Genomic DNA, 13,732 nt, shown 5'->3' with positions numbered 1-13,732 from the left:
CTTTGTTCCCTTTTAAAGGTGGACTGTGAGAGGCAGGAGGACAGCCAGGCTGCTGCAGAAGCATGCTTGCTCTCCCTACCCTCTGCCCACCACCCCAGGCATGAAAGCTGCATTCATTCTGCTGGTATCCTGTCCCACCTCTCCCAGCTTCTAAGCTGAGAAGGGCTCATTCCCAGATGTACAGTCTTGAGGGTTCAGTCACAAGCACTTGTTAAATTCTGCTGAGCACTGACCATGGTGACCCTGCATTTCACCACTGTGTCTAAATGTGCAGTCCAAACATCTTTATAAATAACACAAGTGCGTACTGTTCTTATCAGAATAAAAACAAAGAAATGAATATAACAAATTCCAATGTAACTAAAATAAACAGCAGAAACTTTGCTGTATGAAAACAAAGCAAAAACTATTATCAACAGACAATCAACCAAATATGGCTTCCAAGGGTGACACTGGTATTGGCGCTTCTTTCCACACATTTGGATTGTAAAGCTATTTTTTCTTAAACAGATATTAGGTCATCCTATTTTAATGAATTTCAATGAGAAAAGCATGAACTCTATGGATACTTCTGTCATTCAGAATGTGTACCACATATTCACATGCCATTCTGAATCCAGAAGGAGTAAGTAAGTAAGTAAGGAGGGAGTAAGCCATCCATCTTGGCATTTACCCACTCCCAGTTCATGTAGACCGACCAAGCTACCAACCACCAGACATGTTCCTCGTGTCTGCCAGCGATGCTGGAGTCTTGAGTCTCACGTCACATGGCACTGGCCACTTCCAACCTGGCCCAGATACCTGTCTAGAAAGAGCCTCCAACTTGTACCTTCTCTGGCTTTCTGTTCCAGCAGCTCACCATCTTTGCAAGGTTGCCAAGCTCCTAGCCAAGTGCTGGTCACTCCAGCTCCCTCGCCTCGCCTTTCAGCCGCACCCAGCCCAGCCTGACAGGTCCCTCCTCCCTGTACCCCCCAACTTGATACTGTCCCTGCATTCATGGGACGTTGGGTTCTGCTTGCCGCTCCTCCTTCACTTGGCAGTCCTGGCACAGCCTGGGCTTTTTCTCCACATCACTCCCCAGGAACCCTGGCTGTAAGGACTATGCACACACTCACGGTTCCAGGCTGCACAGCTCCAGCCTTCACCCTCCACATACATGTGTGTGTCAATGGGCCTCCTACTGAACACACCTAAGCCAGCACCATGAGCTATACCCCTCTGCCCACACTGTTCTCTGCCAGACTCCCCACCTCAGTACACGAAGCCACTGGCTAGACACTCCGTTGCACTGGGAAAAACTTCAGGTATGAACATCTGGCTTTACAATTTGACATTATTGAATCCCACCATTTCTTTCAAAGATGTTCATGACCCTGTCTTCTTCCCTCCACCCCAGCCCCACACTGCCCTGGCCAGAGTCTCCCAGAGATCCTAAGAGCCCCCTGGTGGCCGCTGTGATGCTGCCCGACTCCCCGCCGTCTGTCCCTGCGGGGTGGCCGTCTGTCCCTGCGGGGTGGCCGCTGTAATGCTGCCCGACTCCCCGCCGTCCCTCTATGCGGCTCTGCCTGGCTCACAGGGAAACAGTGCTCCCAGAAGTGCAGACCGTGACTGCTGCAGCAACGCTCGTTCCCTCTCAGCCTTGCCATTCCTTCCCACGTCCTGTCCACTGCCTTCACTCTCAGGCCCTGGGTCTTTCCGTCCCTTGCAAAACCACACTGCAGGACTCAAGCACTTGATTTTCCGTGACAGGCACAGTTAGTAGATTCTATCTGGCACCTTGACAAAGTTAAGGACAAAACAATTCACGTAAAGATCAAAAGTGACAGTGGGGTCCCACATACCACTGAGCTCGTGGCTGCACCGGAGCCTGACCTGCAGTCTCTTGCTGTAACTCTGACCCACTCGGAGCTGGGCAGCAGGAGCCTCCCTCACACAGCTTTCCTAATGTTCTCAAGGAAGGCAGCCACAGAGCCCTCAATCACAAGACTACAGCCTGGGGGATCCAGAGCCTCCAATGTGAGGAAAGCACCCCACTCCACACTGGGCCAGGGTGAGCCCCGCTTGGTAAGCTGCTCAAGTGAAGAAGGCAGCCAAGGCCCACACTTGTAGACTCAGCAACAAAAATGTACCCATCGTGTAAACACTGCCTTACTGAGACTTTCCGACGCCCACACTCAAGAAGGGCAGTTGCTGCTGCAGGCACTGCCAGTACTGCACAGTGTTCCCCCTGCTGCCTGCACACATCAGCGTTAGAGATGAAGACCACCTGTAAAAGGTATAACCTGTGATGGGATGAAACAAATTATGATGAAATCTCTGGAGTTCAAAGACCCAAGTGAGATGGTGGCTGGCCTACTGTGGCTGGAGTCCTTGCCTTCACATGCCAACATCCCATATGGGTGTCAGTTCATGTCCTGGCTGTTCCACTTCTTTTCCAGCTCCCTGCTTGTGGCTTGGGAGGGCAATGAAGTATGACCTGGAGCCTTGGGACCCTGCATCTGCATGGGAGACCCGGAGTAAGCTCCTGGCTTCTGGCTTCGGATTAGTTCAGCTCTGGCTGTTGCAACTACTTGGGGAGTGAACCAATGGATGGAAGATCTTTCTCTCTGCCTCCTTTTTACTCTGTAAATCTTTTCTAATGAAAAAAAAAATGAATAAATCTTTAAAAATTTGGGTCCAGCGCAGTAGCCTAGCAGCTACAGTCCTTGCCTTGCATGTGCTGGGATTCCATATTGGTGCCGGTTCATATCCTGGCTGCTCCATTTCCCTTCCCTTCCCTGCTTGTGGCCTAGGAAAGCAGTAGAGGATGGCCCAAAGCCTTGGGACCCTGTACCTGCACAGAAACCCAAAGACACTCCTGGCTCTGGTTCAGCAAAGTTCTGGCTTTTGCGGCCACTCAGGGAGTGAACCAGTAGACAGAAGATCTTTCTCTATATATCTCTTTTTCTCTGTATATCAGCCTTTCCAATAAAAAATAAATCTTAAAGAAAAAAAACCCAGAAAGATTTGTTTATTTTCTAGAAAGAGTTATAGAGGGGGACAGCCAGAGTGGGAGAGAGATCTTCCACCTGCTAGCTCACTCCCCAAATGGCCTCAATGGCTGGGACTGAGCCAGGCCAAGGTCAGAAGACTGCAGCTCCAAACGGGTCTCCCACAAGGGCAGTATGATTCCAGGTTTTTGGGCCAACCTCCATTGCTTTCCCAGGAGAGTTAGCAGGGAGCTGGATCGGAAGCGGAGCAGCTGTGACTTACACTGGCAGCTGTAGGAGGTGCTGGCACTGCATGCAGTGGCTTCATCCTCCGTGCCACAATGTGCGCCCTGACAATGACCTGACAATAATCTTGAGATGGCCACGTGGTGTGCTAACACGAGCCAGAGATAAGAACCCCAGGTCTGCGTCTGCCACGGTGCTGTTCGTTGGCGTAAAATGAAAGGCACACCTTGCAGGAACTGCTTCTTCCATTCTGATGACACTGGCGGCCACGCTCCCCACCGACTGCACACGTCACTCACTGTTGGCTGAACTCAGTGTGAGAAAGCCAAGCCTGGATCATGTTGTGTCATGAACACTGACTCAGTGACACCACATGTGATTGATGAAACACTTGGTGATTCGCTAGGAGTTAACCTCCCTGAACTCCTGGGACAGGGCTGATTTAGCTTTTAGACCTTGCTCGCAAGATTTATTTAGAATCAACATTCTACAATCTGAATTCAGGCTGAATGGTTCCTCACTGCTTTGCTGCACCTTGGACAGGAAGACACAGTGTAAGGGAGGAAAGAGAGAAATGGTGGATCCAGACACTCCACTGGCCTTCTGTGGACGAGGACTTACAGCCAAGCACAACTGTACATACGTCATGGGAGAAGGCAAGACGAGGAGACAGTACTGAAAGAGTCAAGTAGCAAGACTCGAATCAAGCCCAATGCCTTGGGTCTTACTCGCTGTCTTTTCTGCTGTCTTTCTGCTGGCGCCCCATGGATAGCAAACTGAGCCATCCTCTATGTGGTTTTTCGTTCTGGGGATCTACCAGACACTGGGTTCTCCTTCGTGAAAATGGCAGAATTAACACTGGAACCATGAGCTGCTGTAAACATGTAGAAATCGCCAACCAAGTTCTCAAGAGAAAATGGTCAAGTAAAAAGTTCACACTGCATTTGTTATAAAATCAGCATAATTTTTTTTTCATATGACTAACCGGGCCACATTACAACCATCTAATTTTGAAGAACTGCTAACAACTCTACTTTACAAGAAATTTCCAGAGAATACTACACAAACCCTGAAATAAAAACATTCTCAGCCCTGTTTTCCTTGGAGGCGAGTTTTTACTGCTAGCCAAAGAGAATATTTTAAGAATCCCCCATTGCACTGGAGACAGGGTCAGGAGCAGGGGCACAGCAGACAGCCTCACAGCCTCCACGGGACCCTTCAAGTAATGCAACTTTGAAAAGTTCCTAGGAGAAGTGGAATTCACAAACAACTTCACGCAGAAACTGTACAACTCAAGCATGTTTGTCTTCTCAAAAAAAAAAAAACAACCACACAACAATTTATTTATGTATTTGAAAGGCAAAGTTTCAGAGAGACAGGGAAAGAAAGACATCTTCCATCTGCTGGTTCACTCTCCAATGACCATAAGAGGGGCTGTGTTGGGCTGAAGTAGGACGGGTATCTCCACAGCCTCCCCAAATGAATCGGCCTTCCTATGGGATGCTGGCACCCTAGGTGGTGGCTTAAGGCACTGTGCCACAACGCCAAGCCACGCAATTTCATCTATACTTCCAAAAGATTCCTTATGTGAATGGAATAACCTTTTAATCCTGTTTTCTATGAAGACTTAAAAATACTTCATATATTAATACAGATACTTCATATCTTGAGCCAGAAGGAAAATCAAACCCTGTTGAATTCTTTTCAAAGTTATATGCAAGTTGCAGAAGAGTTTTACACTAGGTTGACAGCGTTAGAACTGTGGGAGTTGCTTCCTAACAATGGTGGCAAGAGTCACTTCTTAAAACACATACTGTCTGCACTACTGAACTCTGAAAATCCAAGGAGGGAAGCCGTGAGGAAAAAGCAACATCCACCAAACGGCTGGGAGAGGAGGACACCTTGTTGACTGAGATAAGGCAGACACACAAGAACACTGTGTATTCAACCTTGCATGGGGGCACTAAAACTACAACGTCAAACGCAACAGAAGGAGATGGCCGTGTGTCAGTTCTGCTGCGATGCAGTGTTCTGACAAACTTTCCTTCAACTTTTTATTGTCAAAAGGTGAAAACACATGTCAGTATAATTTCAATGATTTTGCAACTACTTTAAAATTGACTTTTATGAGGGAGACTGAACATCTTTCAGTGTGATTACTGTGTATACACCGTGTCTATTTTCCTGTTAGACTTTTATCAGCTGAACTATTTCTTTAGTGAAACACTATGCCTATGACTAGAATGTAAATTAAAAACACATTAGCTAGAAGTAAGTAAAATTTTAATGAAGGAAAAAAGTGGAAAAAAGAAATTAAAAACAGAAAAAGCAAGTGGCTTTGTCTTCTTAAATCTGAGATGACAAAGAACACTGAGCTCATTTCTAACCTCTTCCGGTGTGGAATGCATGTCAGCAACGACCTGTCAACATGCCAGTGCTTTAATGCAGCTTTACCTTTTTTTTTTTTTTTTAAATTTAGAGGAACTCCTTTCCTTTTGTCTGCACCCGCAACAATGGTAGGTGGCAACTGATTTTATGCCTGTTTTCAGGGAGCAGTTATTAAGCTGCTATTTTGGTTGAAAGGCTAACACTAGTTCAGTTGTTTTCTTCTGCTAGTCACCAGTACAAGCCCTGTGCACGGTGAACCCGAGACTGCTCGCAGTCCTAAGAGCAGGGCTGGTGTCAGCTCCGTGTCACAGACAGGAGACTGCAGGTCTGTGAGCCTCAGTCTCCAGCCCAGAGCTGTTGAGCCACAAAGGCACCCAGTATCCAGGAAGCTCACATGTAACTCCACAGGTTTCAAGTCTATGAAATTCCCAAAGGTCATGGGAGTCACACAGCATAGTATACCATACCAAGGGGGTGAGGAGCGCCTGGCTCGAGGCTCCAAAGGCCCGTGAAATCATTTGGTCTGGGGCTGCCAAGACAACTGCACTTGAAATTCCACGCATCTACAGCAGCCTAATTGTTAAGATGATGATTTTATGTGGTCCATGAATAATGTTATAAATATCCAGATCGCCTTGTGGCAGAAAAAAACGTTTCTTACCCCTGCTGCATTAGATTTCTATAACTTTTACTTACTTATCAGAGGAGCACACAGAGAGGTCCCCTTTGCTGTTTTACTCCCCAGATGCCTGCAATGGGCCGAAGCTGGGAGGCAGGAATTAAACTCTGGTCTCCCACGTGTGCAGCAAGGACCCAAGCCCTGGAGTGACACACTGACAGAGGCAGACACCACGACACAAAGACCTTCATTGGCTGGTTTACTCTCCAAATGGCTATGACAGCTGGGCAAGGTCAAAGTCAGGAATTCTACTATAGCAGGGCCCCAAGTGCTCCAGCTGCCATCCACCGCTTTCCCTGGTGGACTGGCAGGCACCTGGAGAAGGGGGACAGCAGGGACACAAACTGCGCCCACACAGCATGCAGGCATCACAGCCAGTGGCTAACCTGCTGCGTCACAGCTGGCACCAACAAGCGCCTCCACTGGTATTTAACTGCTAGGTCGGATGCCCGTCCCTTCAATCATGTTCTTGCTTCATGTTTTCAATCTACCAACTTTGAAAACACCTGAAGCTTAGTTTTATATTATTTTATCAATCATATTTCAGAATAATCTTAACATAAATGTTCTACTGACTAGAACATTCCAAACACGCACAGTGAAGTGTCTGGGAACCTCGCAACAGAACATGCATGCTGGCAGTCACGTGTGTGCTTTCAGTGTAATCCCTTAAACAACAATCTTTTTTTATATAATTTGTTGATTTTTATCTTCTTAGTGGAAGGAACTGGCCATACAGGTAAGAGACTATCAGTTCAATAAAACCCATGCACTTGCTGGAAGTTGTATCTTAAAAATCTGGGGTTTCATCAGTAGTTCAGTAAACAAGAAATGATGATAGTACATTGTGAAGCTGCCCCTTATTATTTAAAATCACTGCATTAGCATGACTGACTGAGGTTCTCCACACACATCTTCCGCTCCCAGGAACCCCCCAGAGGCAGGCTGTGTCTGGGGGTCCAGCTACTTGGGCTGCTCCAGCACTGGCCCGTCCCAGCAAGCGGCAGCCGTGGGCCGCAGTGGGGGCTCCCGAGCCAGCACCTCCTTTGCTTCTTCTGTGGTTTCTCTAAGCTGCCTTCCTTCTCGTTTTGTGATAGACAAGGCTAGCTGCAAAGGCCGCATGCCCAAACTCCAGGCGCAGGCCAGGCTAAGGAGGAAGGGTCTGCCCCCGCCCCCCCCCCCACCGTCCCAGCTTCTCCCAGCACGTTGACACTCTGTGCTCACATGGCCCTTTTCCCTGTGCAAAGCTTCTCCCCACAGAACTACACCGTGTTAGAACCCGTTATCCTGCCCCCACAATGAACCATGTGACACAAATCCAATGGGATTGATTCCTATGTATGGGAGTGGGCAAACAGTGTCCCCCAAAGGGGATCACATCTGAAACGCTGGACCCTTACACAGTGAGCGACTTCATGAATGGGACTGAGTGGAACAACCTGCAAGGAGGACAGCCTGGAAGGCTCAAGGCTCAACGCCATCAGGTGGGCTCCTCCACGTCAATGATGGAGGCAGAAAGCTGGAGGACAGATGAGCTGATGGAGGTGGAAGCACCCAGCAATGGGGCGGCCTCTCAAAGCATGAGACAGAACAGAGCCCGCGTGGCACTTGACAGAAGCCCTTCACAAACAAAAGGTAATCCATATACACTGCTTTAATTTGTAGCCGTTTGTGACCACAATCACAGGAAACTACTATAGTGCAGTGGACCACCTACCAGAAGCGATGATCTGCAGTGATGGGTCAGAATAGAGCATCTCAAAGTGTTCTGTTAAGGGGCTGCTGTGATGGCTCAACTTGCTAAGCCTTAACCTGCAAGCACTGGTACCCTAGATGGACACCAGTTTGTGTCCTGACTGACCCACTTTCCATCCAACTCCCTGCTTGTGGCCCAGGAAAACAGATTACCTAAAGCCTGGGTACCCTGTATCTGCATGGGAGACCCCAAAATGCTCCTGGCTTCAGGTCAACTCACCTCTGGCTTTTGCGGCCATTTGGGGAGTGAATTAATAAATGGAAAATATTTCTTTCTCTCTGTAAATCTGCCTTCTCAACAAAAAGTAAATAAATTTTTAAAGAAAAATAAAGTGCTCTGTAAGGAGTGCCTACCCCACAGCTCTGGCTTACATCTGGTGTCCTCTTATGGGGGAACACATTGTCACCATGAGGCTTGAATGGCGGCTACACTTTGGTGTACTGTTGGTCTTGCTATCCATGGTTCCACACCAGAGAGTTCACCCAACCTATGGGAAAATTTACACCAAGAGCCCTGTGGTGACCAGCAGGAATACACCCTGGAGACTGCACTGTGGGGCAACAGTTCAAGCCACTGCCCACCATACTGGAACTCCACAGGAAGGCCAGTTCAATTCCTAGATGCTCCACTTCCAATCCAGCTTCCTACTAACATTCCTGGGTAAGCAAGAGAAGATGGCCCAAGTGTCTGGGCCCTACCACCCACAGGAAAGATGCAGATGGGACGCCAGGCTTCTTGCTTTACCCTGCCCAGCCCTGTCTCTCATGACCACTTGGAGAGTGAAGACCTCTCTCATTCTGCCTTTTAAATAATTAAATTAAAAATAAATGAAACATCATAAGGACCACAGTACTTTACTGTAACATAGAGATGATTTAAGGTTTTCAGAAGGATATGTGCAGGTGACATGTAAGTACTGCACCGCGTTCTGTCAGAGCTAGCCATCTGCAGTTTGGGATCACAGACCATAGCTTTAACAAATGCTGCCATTTTGTCAGGTGGCTGACCTTGCTAACCCAGTGAGTCAATTCAAAAATCTTCCTAGTGTTTAACACACACCCCGTAACCATTCTAGGCTCCCGGTCTGTGACCATTGCATCAGCCTTTCCACCAACATGAGGGAGGCACAGCAAGGGAGCACAGGCTCTGAGAGGGACCTGAGGCTGCAGTATTTGACAGTCACGGATAAGGAAGGCAGGAAGGGCAGCGATGTTGGTACAGCAGAGAAGGCCTGCAAAGTGATCAAAGAGAGTATTTCAAAACCAGGGATGTCCTCAACTTCTCACAATGCTGCTGAAATGTCTGGAAGGACAGTAAGAGTGTTCAGTACTGCAACACAATGAAAGATGTGTCCAAAGAAGCCAGGCACCAAGGAGGTTAAGCCTCGTGGGGCTGCGCAGTCCCGGATGGAATGATCCTACGCATGTGGTGGCTAAGGACAAGCAATGGAGCAGGCTCACTGGTGAAAGGGAAGACAGTGGGCTGCAGAAGGACCAAGGAGCCTGCAGAGGGAAGACAGCGGGCTGCAGAAGGACCAAAGGACCCTGCGGAGGGAAGACAGCGGGCTGCAGAAGGACCAAGGAGCCTGCGGAGGGACACAAAGGGAAGACAGCGGGCTGCAGAAGGACCAAGGAGCCTGCAGAGGGAAGACAGCGGGCTGCAGAAGGACCAAGGAGCCTGCGGAGGGAAGACAGCGGGCTGCAGAAGGACCAAGGAGCCTGCAGAGGGAAGACAGCGGGCTGCAGAAGGACCAAGGACCCTGCGGAGGGACACAAAGGGAAGACAGCGGGCTGCAGAAGGACCAAGGAGCCTGCGGAGGGGCACAAGAAGAAGCTGTCCAGATGGAGAATACTGTGCCCATCACCTCTCTCCTAGCAGAAGGCACTCCTGTCCTTTGCCCCTGTCCCCCCAGCATCTGGAAGAAGGCCAGTGGGCAAGTGGACACAGCCAAGGGTGGATCTGGAGTGCTGCCCTACACGATCTCCTGGGGAATCCAGGAACAAGAAGAAGGGTGTGGTGCAAGCTCAGCTCAGGGCACCCCTGCACAGGGCAAGAGAGCCCTCCTTTCCCTGGACTCCTGACTACAGGAAGAACAGAATCACTTTTTGACAACTGTACTCATTGTAACTTTCACATAACTCTATTTTTTAAAAAAGCACAGAAAAGCAACAGCTACTTTTCCAAACGCTAACTCCAGGGCTGCTTACCATAAAAGGGAAGACAGGGGGTTCCTTTAAAGGGCTGGATCGAGGTACATTTGGACCTTCCAAAGGGGAGCTGACACTCCTTTGCTCAGTCTCAGTGCAGTCACAAGATGCTGGTTGCATAATATTCTGTCAATGCTTAGTTAATGGAAGTACTCAGTGGATACTGGTGCTTAGTTTAGAGAAACTAAACTCCAATGCTGGCAGAGGTCCTGAGAGCAGAGATGGCCGGAAAAGGCTGTCACTGCCCACTGTGAACCTGCAGAGCCCATCCTTGCTGGACGATGGCGGGCAGTTTCCACATGCCTCTAACCTAATGATTCTGACCACTCTACCTGGGCTTACTGCCATCCTTGGTAAAAGTCTCCAATTTGGGGTTTTTCAAAGTATAAGAATAAACAGGGGGCGGGCAGTGCCATGGCATAGCAAGTTAAGCCTCTGGCTATGGTACCAGTTCATGTTCCAGCTCCCTGTGTACAGCCTGGGAGAGCAGCGGAGGGTGGCCAAATGCTTGGCCCCTTATGGGAGACCTAGGCAAAGGTCCTGGCTCCTGGCTTCAGACTGGGCCAGCTCCACTAACGGGGATAGTGATCCAGCAGATGGAAAGTCTCTCTCTCTCTAACTTTCAAATAAAAATAAATGAATCTTAAAAATAAAAAAAGAACGAATAAAACTGTCATATTACTATTTGACTGTTTTTTTTCAGCCCATGGGAAAAGGTCTTTCTTCCTTTGATTTGTTGAATATTATGGGTAGTGATACATTAAGCCTAAAATTATAACATAAATTCAAATTGCATTTTTGCCAAAAAAAAAAAAAAGTTTAAAGGAAAGATGTACTGAGAGAGGCATGTGCTCACGCTCTTGGAATATTATCTATGAAATACATAAAATCTGCTCCTAAAGTTTTGTCTTGTTTTTATGCTCTACCTATTTTTATTGGAAAGGTGGATCAGATTTAGAAAGAGAAGGAGAGATAGAGAGAAAGGTTCTCCATCTGAGGGCTCACTCTTGAAGTGGCCAGAACAGCCGGAGCCAAGCCAATCTGAAGCCAGGAGCCAGGAGCTCCCTCCAGGTCCCCCAAAGCAGTGCAGGGGCAGAAAGACTTGAGTCATGTTCTCCTGCTTTCCCAGGCCACAAGCATGGAGCCGGTTTCCTTGCTAAGCTGCTGCTTGTGCCCTAAGAACTAATCTCCTTGCAGCAATGTTAAATTATGACACAGGAAGAAGACAACAGCCATTCTTAGGGGTACAGCTGTAGCTTGTTTGCATATTACCATCCCACTGGTTCTAATTTGCATGTTAACACAATACATTCTTGGGCAAGGAGGGGGGAGGGCAGATACTCAGACACACTAACACAAGCAGCACTAAAGAGAAAGCTGCACAGGCAGCTTAGGTTGGGAAGCAAACAACAACAAAAACAGACCAAACAACAGTCAATTCCAACATTCACGAATAATCAAAACTTCAAGGACCACGTTTAAAGAAATAAGAGTAAGTAATGTTAGCGCCAGATGTGTAGCATAAGAGAAAACACATCCAAATGGATTCAGGGAGCATGTTTCATCCTAACTCACTCCATCTGCAACAACAATCCCTGAATTCCTTTGGCTTTCCAAGCCATCGTTAGCGTAGGTCAGATTATTTCTTGGTCAAACACAGGGTCAGCTCATCTGACTGTGAGAACACGCACTGCGCGTGCTCACTCCAAGTTTCTCCTAACCCTCTCCCTCCCAAGGGCGAGGAAGAACACACCATCAAGGGCATCCCTGCGGACCCACGAGGGCCACGGCGCCCCGATGTGGCCTCCTCACCCCGGGAAGAGGTCACAGCGCATGGGCTGGCACAAGGCTTACCCACTCATAGGAGAGAATCCAGCAGCCACGCGCGATGCCCAGCAGCACGTTGAGGGTACGGAGGGGCTGCCCGGCCAGCACGTGGGTTGTGGTGGCACAGACCTCAGCTGTCACTGTGAAACCTTTCAGCTTTCTCACGACCTGGATGATGACATTCTGTTGCCTGCCACACGGGAGGGAAAACAAACCGACAAGATGAGTTTGTTTCACTGTACGGAAACGTCAGCATGACTGTCCTGAAGGATGCAACAATATCGAGGAGGCAGAAAATTCTGATTATGATTACCCTACTCATGTCTTTTTTTTCCCCAAAATTTATTTTTATCAGAAGGGCACATTAGAGAGACAGAGAGAAAGATCTTCCATCTGATGCTTCATTCTCCAAATGACTACAAAGGCTGAAGCTGAGCCAGGAGTCAGGAGCCTCTTCCAGGTCTCCCAAGTGGGTGCAGCTTCCCAAGGACTTGGGCCGTCCTCCACTGCTTTCTCAGGCCACCAGCAGGGAGCTGAAGTGGAAGTGGAGCAGCCAGGACATGAGCTGGCGTCCATCTGTAAACAGGTACTGCAAGGGAGATAATGAGTCAGTTGAGTTACTGCTCCTGCCCCTCAAGTCTTGATTTCTTTATAAGTAAGGGTTTGAAATTTGGAGGGAAAAAGAAAAATAAACCGGAGAAAAAAAATAACAGTGAATTCTGGACTCTGCCTAATGTATTTTAATGACTGAGAAGGCAGGCCAAGAGGCTGCAAACGGCTACCCTGGGGGCTTCTGGGCTGGCCAGGGCTGGAGTCTGAGGCAGAAACCGAGCCCTGACAACACCCCAATGCCTTCCCCACTGCACTGCACCGTGATTTATCGCAGGCAGGCATGGGCCCATCTGCAGTCAGGACCAAAACTCCATCTACTTACTGAGTTCTGAAAACACAGCATTCCCTGAGTGTCACACACAGCTTTCCTTCTAAGGGACCTAAGGAGAGAATCTGCTAGCTCACTAACTCTCAGGCAGATCGGACAGTCTCCCTAACTTTACAAAGCTCCGAAATATTGACCTGCTGCTCATTCTCTTGTTGTCTTCAGTATCCTTTTATAAAAAGCAAACCCAGACAAAAAAACTTCTGCCTCAATTCCTTTCCAAAAACTCTTATTTTTCTTTCCCTTTGATAACCTAACAAGTATACTATGGCTTTGATGCAAAGCTTGTGTTTCTCAGCCAGTTCTGGACATTCCTGCCAAAACACAAAGGCTACGGAAAGCTTGCTTGCTGCACGGGGAGGTCCACCCTGAGGAGACCAACGACTCTCACCCAGAGGTCACACACAAAGGAAGGCAGGCTAGCCCAGGGGTCCCTGCCATGTGTCCTGCCAGTCACAGGTGCTGCTCAGCTCCCACTCTGCTAATCCCAAGAGTATGTCTGGCTGAAGACCTCAGTTTCCCTATCTGTAAAATGGGGAGATGGCTGGTTTGAAATCCTTAGAGACCCATAAGGAACAAATGAGTGGAACAATATGCAGGGCTCCCACCATCTCATCCAGGCTGTACAGGCTTAGTGGAGATGGTGAAAATCATACATTTGGAATAAAAATAAAAAAGAAAAGCCAACTTAAAATCCAAAGCAAAAAGAAGCCAAAAGTGTCC

General features: G+C 48.3%; 1 protein-coding gene across 5 annotated transcripts in view; it reads right to left on the bottom strand.

The window, feature by feature from the left end:
* MCPH1 (microcephalin 1) overlaps nucleotides 1–13,732 on the bottom strand; it is a 170,629-nt gene that overhangs the window by 102,710 nt on the left and 54,187 nt on the right. For all 5 annotated transcript variants that reach the window (XM_040966777.1, XM_040966776.1, XM_040966778.1 and 2 more), the window contains one exon: nucleotides 12,100–12,262. In XM_040966777.1, the coding sequence (XP_040822711.1) occupies nucleotides 12,100–12,262 (163 nt within the window). The remainder of the gene's footprint in view (nucleotides 1–12,099; nucleotides 12,263–13,732) is intronic.

The sequence above is a fragment of the Ochotona curzoniae genome, unplaced genomic scaffold (genome assembly GCF_017591425.1).
Source record: "Ochotona curzoniae isolate NIBS_2020 unplaced genomic scaffold, NIBS_Ocur_1.0 scaffold_4506, whole genome shotgun sequence".
NCBI classification, from domain to species: Eukaryota; Metazoa; Chordata; class Mammalia; order Lagomorpha; family Ochotonidae; genus Ochotona; species Ochotona curzoniae.
This window is presented reverse-complemented; position numbering and strand designations above follow the sequence as displayed.